Source organism: Papaver somniferum, chromosome 5 (genome assembly GCF_003573695.1).
Source record: "Papaver somniferum cultivar HN1 chromosome 5, ASM357369v1, whole genome shotgun sequence".
Lineage (NCBI taxonomy): Eukaryota > Viridiplantae > Streptophyta > Magnoliopsida > Ranunculales > Papaveraceae > Papaver > Papaver somniferum.
Window position 1 is genome coordinate 34,864,689 of NC_039362.1, and position 6,693 is coordinate 34,871,381.

The 6,693-nt window shown below is 37.0% G+C and overlaps 1 protein-coding gene across 1 annotated transcript; it reads left to right on the top strand.

Annotated features, from left to right (window-relative positions):
- The first annotated feature begins 2,868 nt into the window (after positions 1-2,868).
- LOC113281365 lies at positions 2,869-6,178 on the top strand. Its single transcript, XM_026530079.1, has 2 exons — positions 2,869-3,710; positions 5,130-6,178. Exons 1-2 carry the CDS (start codon positions 3,117-3,119, stop codon positions 5,832-5,834), a joined length of 1,299 nt encoding a protein of 432 aa, XP_026385864.1. The 5' UTR covers positions 2,869-3,116; the 3' UTR covers positions 5,835-6,178.
- Positions 6,179-6,693: the final 515 nt, after the last annotated feature.

The following is a 6,693-nucleotide window of genomic DNA, read 5'->3' on the forward strand; positions in this document are numbered from 1 at the left end:
TCCCATGATTAGTCGAGGTTTAAATGTAATTAAGTGACCATTTCGTCTAAGGAAGATGACGAAGATGTGTTGGGGGATGAAATTCCCATATATAAGTACAATAGACGCATTGTTGTACTTATTATAATAATGTACTCGATTAAATTTTACATCCTCAGGGAACTTGTTATCTAGATATAGCTCAGCGCCAACGCAACATCATTGGAATGGTATAATGAATGTAATCATGTACTTAAAAGTAACCATTGACATGTGTTTGGTTTATCCCTGCAAAGACATAAAAAGGAATGCTAAAGGAACTGCAATCCAAAGGTTGTTGATTATGAAGGAACAATAATCTTTTCTACAACGAAAGTAATCATGGGGAAATATGGTAGACTATTTTCTAAGTCATTACCGATATTCAGTTTCGAACAGTACATGACTAAAGGAACTGTTTGGAACAACTCTGAAAGTAATAAGGGGGAGATGTCGGCATCATGGGGAGGATCCAAGGACATGATGTCGACATATTTTACTTCGAAATTGAAGATGAGTTGTTTTCTTTTCCCCTTCAATCGAGAATAGTTTTTCCCAAAGGGTTTTGTTACTCAAAAAGGTTTTTAGCGAGACAATACTAAAAATATCAAGTATGTTAAACGTTGAAGACATAAAGATCGCGTTGATATTACTGAAAATACCTGAATCAAAGAAATGACACGTGATAGTATGTTAAGCAAGGCAACTTCCAGAATCAACAACATGGTCCTATAAATATTCAAGTCACCAAAGTAAAGTGTGATGAACTCCTTTTGACTGCATTAGACTAATGAAAATTTTCTGACATCAGGGGGAGCATCTAATGGTGTGTTGAACAATTTTCCTTCACAAATCAAGGTTGATTTTTCCCACAGGGTTTTAATACTCGGCAAGGTTTTTAATGAGACAACAACAAACATCGGGAATGTAATTTCGCAGCTAAGGCTATTGTCTGTCCCACAAGGATTTTCTGCCTTAAGAGTTGTGAAGCAACTAGTCAACATCAACGGAGCAAAGTGATCATCTACAACAGATCACCTTTACTTGCATCTGTCACATTGTACTCTTTTCCCTTCGTCAAGGTTTTGTCCCAAGGGGTCTTTCCTTGTCAAGGTTTTAATGAGGCAACATATTCGTATCCAACTATGTTCTAAGTTTGCTTAACATTGTACTCTTTTTGTTTAGTTCAGGTTTTGTCCCTCTAGATTTTCTTGACGAAGTTTTAACGAGGCAATTAACTTAGACTTGTCGGTCTTTGAAGATCGTATTGCATGTGATGAACTACATGTAAATGACGAGACAACATGTGAAGTACTACATGTGAAGAGTTGTACCAAGGTTTTATCCCACTGGGTTTTTCCTTGTCAAAGTTTTAATCAGGCAATTGATTTCAGCACAAGTCATCAAGGAGAGAACGGCATTTGAAGAACTACATTGAAAGCACTATATGTAAAGCACCATGTACAAAGCTTTGTTATTCAACCGCACAAGGGGGAGTGTTATAGGGCCTATGTCCCATGGATGTGCAGTCCATTAGATGACTAGGTTTTTCCTTTCCTGTATATTGTATATATAAAGAACATATCTAATGCCTCTTTATCAATAAAAAGTTCTTCTCCTTCTCTACCTCTATCTCTTGCTTTAACCAAATTGATACTACAAAACTTATATTTTTAATTCACTAATATTTAATTAAAATTTACATTTAACTAGACTCATATTTAATTAAGAAAAATTAGAGCTTAATTTAGACTAAAGTTGAGAATTAAGAAATTAAAATTTTACTTAAAATAACAAGACTGGATTATATTTGGGCATTACTTTGAAGATCTCATAACAACTTTCATAATCGGTATCTTTTTCGTTCATGTATATCCACTCCATCTGACATCTTTGTTCATGCCCATCAAGCTTTCACCATTAGGTTTTAACCAGCTCGCAATACCATATATATTGATATAAAGAAGTGACCACTCAACTTGCTCGCATCATGATTATGGAGGTTCATTTTCATCTTGAAATTTCTGAAATATGTTTTCCCATAATGACCCGCCTTGTTGTTGTGTACCATCCATAGAAGGTAGAGTAAAAAATCACAATTCTTATAAATGCATTCATCTTCAATAAAAATAAATTTTACAGGTCGTTTTTTTCTTGGAGTATCTGAAATATGTAATCTCACATTGACGCGGTTAGTACATCTTTGATTTTCGGTGGCATGTTGATTTTCTATGAACTCAGCAATGTTAGAATTCATATTACGAAAAATTAGAAGAGTTTTGAGATGGTTTGTGAGACAAAGATGGTTGGCAGCGTGTGCTTCATATGACTCTATTCGCTTTGAACACACTCATATGGAAGAGGTGTGAAATTATGAGAAGTATGAAAGAGGTAATGAGTCGAAATGAATATAGAGTATAAGGGGATGAATTTATGACCGTTGGATGTTGAGCACTGAACGACAAACATAGCGCCGAGCAATGGTCTCTGTATCACTCGCATTGTAATGGCTAGCGAGCGCTAGTTAGCAGTAATAGATTCTATATCACACCTGGCGAAGAATAAATATATTTGCCACTTAGACAATTATTTTTTCCATTTTGACATGCTCATAATGGGTGCAAAATTGACAAACTGACTTGTTTGGCTTGTGCACAGGAACTGGCGAAGAATTCACACCAAGAGATTACCATGAGAACGATAGTCTACCGACCGGTCAAGACTCTACCGCTCGGTTTGCTGGTTGGGTTTGAAGAACCTATGAGAACCGTCGGATAGGCTTACGTGTGAGATTAAACTTAAGTCAAGGATCCCATTAGAAAATACTTTCATTTCTTCATAACACGTCCAAATCCGACAGTGTATGAAAGAAAGAAAATCCCATCTCAGTTGAGTTCACATTGGGGACATAACTTCACATTTTTTTCACTCTTAGCTTAAAAAAAAGTAAATCTAGACATTGAAAACAGTATCCTAAACCAGATCTAAACCTTCTTCGATTCCACAATTCCTTGCTGAAAGAGGAGTCCACCTCTAAATTTGCAACCGTAGTCATTGCAGTATCAGAAAGCATCGCCTAGACAGAGTGATATAGATAAATGGGATCTAATCAGTCATCGCAATTAGAAGACGAGGAAGATGAAGAAGAAGAAGAAGAACGAGAACACGAAGAAAACAATGGTAGAAGAAGAGGGATAAATGGATTAGGAAGGGAAAGGGAGGAACTATTAGATAATTCATCGTTGATGAAGAAAGTATTACAACAAGAACCAGAAATGTTACCATGTCATGCATCAGCATCACCATTATCACCACAGCTATCAACAATAGGTACACCACGGTTAGGACCATCAATTAAAGTATGGGATCCATATAATGTATTAGCACCACCACCACCGCCACCACCGTCATTACAGCAACAGGCCTTTTCAAGGAGTTATTCATCTGATGGATTAATAGATGAAGATAGATGTGGTGTTACTGAGGTTTTTTTGATTTCTCATGGTGAATGTGGACTGAATTTGAGATCAGATTTGGTTCCTGGGAGATGGCCAGAATCCAGTTTGACACCCAATGGGAAACGGCAAGGGAGAGCTTTATCGGTTTTTCTTAATTCTCAAGGGGTGAGATTTAATGAGGTTTATTGTTCTCCGTTGGATCGAGCTCGGACCACTGCTATCTCTGTTTCTAGGGTAAGTAGTACATTCTACTGTTGATTTTTGATTTCATTTTCGTAGACTCAAAAATTAGTTTGTAATTATATTAGAAACACACTGGATGCCGCTCAATTACAGCTTAAATCTTTATTCTTGGTGTAGTCTTACGGATAATTTGGTTATCTGTAAGCCAAGGATAGATTGGGAGAATTAGATTAAGGTGACAGCGGCACAAATATGAAAATTCTCTTTAGTGGGTAGAAAATGTGGATGTTTTGGAAAACCAGGATGGGGTGTGGTTGTGTTCTATAGATTGTGGAGTCATAGGTGGCTGGTAGTGAGGATTTATGTTGATGCGTTTGATATATGATACTAGTGGATGCTGAAATGTTTTCTTAATAGGATTGAGCTATCCCAATAAGGGTGTTTATCTGATAATGGTTATAAACCCATCATATATGGTATCCAGTTCACTCACTGAAATTGATATATTAGAAGTGAATTTTGGTCGGTTGTTTTGATCACCTGATTCTTTTGGTCCATATTTAAAACTAATTTGGCGGTATCAAATGGCAAGCTTGGACTGTGTAACAGTTCGAGTAAAGTATGCTGTATTGCTGTAAATGAAACACAGATGGAGAGAATTATGCCCATCTTAGTTTTATATTTTCAACTTAATTACTGAATCATTTGACCTTTGGATGTATGTGGTGATAAATGTTGATACTGAGCAAATTTTATGTAAACTTAGCAAATACATATGAAGAAACACGGGTGAGAGACTCATGTCTAGTGCGAAAGAAAAGAAAGCTTTTAAGGTCACAATCCAAAATATCAGTAGAAACCTTAGCTTCCTTGGCATTTCTGCTTGATGTATGGATAGGATAAACTAAAAAGTGGTAGAAATTAGATACAAAGGTGATGCTTTCGTAGATTAGTTCGAGCTCTCCAGTTTAAATTATTGGCATCTGCAACTGATCTTGAACATGCTGCCACCAACTGCTGACTATCACCATGAACCCAAAAGAAGGTGTTGCGAATCTCTTTCATCCATTCCATTGCAGAATGTAAGGCCATGTTCTCATATCAAAGGCACATTTGACCCAATCTCAGGTTAAGATCCCTTGGGCCACCTATGGGATCAATCAACATATTAGAAATTCCAATTGTTTGTCATGGTCCACATATGAAGCATCCATGCAGGTGTTCCAAACCGACTAAGTGCTTTGCTCCATTGACTGAGCATTGCTTTTAGAAAAAGTGATGTTTTTAGGTAAGAGTGCATGTTTGGGGATAAGGCCAAATCTACATATTTGATGCCCAATATGGTCGTCTTTCTGATGCTGGTTATGACATTTGATATATTGTTTATGATTTCACTGCCCAAATTTGTTCTAGATTTGAATCGAGTCAGGTGTATAAACCTCCTGATTGTCTTTATGCTGAATTCTGCAGGAACTGAATTTCACGGAGGAACGAATACAATACCTAGATGAACTTACCGAGATGAGTCAGGGTCAGTGGGAGGGATGTCTTCAATCAGAGATATACACCCAAGACACAATGAACATAATTGATAGATTCCAGCCTGATTTTTGTGCGCCGTCAGGAGAATCACTTAGGCATGTAGAATTCCGAATGATGCAGTTCCTTAATGTTACAGTTCTTAAACTGGATGAGATATTGAGGGATATATCAATGCGCCAACAGAACGAGGGTAAACCATTTTCCCCTCAAAACTCGCATTTTTTGCCCAATTCATTCCATGACCGAGATGGACCAGGCGTTCCACCATCACAATCAGATCTGCTTTATAGGCAAAGGCAAGGTCTTACAAGGAAAAAATCAGGTAAAAGCAGGCTACAGTATGTAACAAAAATTGGAGATCATGAAAATGAGGACGAGGGTTCTCCAAATGAACCAAACAACCTAGACCATTCACTTCAAGATGGGAATGTCAGAAGTTCATCTTTTTCCATTGGTGTTTTCACCCATGCACTGCCTATTAAGTGTCTCATCACCGGGATACTAGGGTGCGGCCCGTTGATGCTGCAAAAGATCTGTGTTGATGATTCCTCAGTCACTGTATTACAACATTCAGTAAGAACAGGTTGGCAAATAAAGAGACTGAATGATACTGCACATCTCAGGCTTCTGTAGCTGTGAACAAGAGAAGAAGCCTCAACAGATCCCACGGATAAGATGATCCCGACAGATCATTTTGACGAGTAAAAAGAATAAGATCGACACACGAAGATGGTCGATCAGTTCTTTTTTGCTTGCCTGGCGCCACTTATAAACTTATATTTCAGTTTACTTTACTAGTATTAACTAATCACATTGTAGAGCTGTCAAAAAGAATGTGAGTGAACCAATTCCTCCTTAAAAAGCCTTTGTAGGAGTTGCATCTATATGTTTCTGAGTGATTCTTTTCATTTGTAGAATTCACAGAATCGTTTTCTGTATCGTGAAATTAATTAATTAATTTAGAATCTTTTTTGCTATTTTTCTTAAATCAACTTGTTCATGTGAGACAATCCATCATTCACCGTTATACTCATTTTCATCTCCACTGGCTTCTCATTCCGAACATGCTACGTGTATCCCGTTTCCATTTCAACCTCATTGTTTTCTTCTATTACTACCAAACATGGCTGGGTTTGATTGTAGGTAGTACACCTCTTGGAGATTTAAAAATTATTTTCTGGCTACCTGCTTTGTTTGGTTTTATTTGCAGGTAATAGATCTTTTTGGGTTTAAACTTTAATATGCCCTTAGGCTAAGGCCCAACCCATGGATAACCCATAATATGAGGCCCTTAATTAAAAGAAGTTTAAATCTAGGCCCAGAGTTATTAAAAGACATCCATACCCTTTTATATATTGTCAAACCCCAAGTTAAATAAAATTTAAATTTAAGCCCAAAATTATTAAATCTAGACCCAAAATTATCAAAGTATAGTGTGAATGTGTAAACAGAAGTTACACATGCATATGCCATGTGTATCCAGAAGTTACAC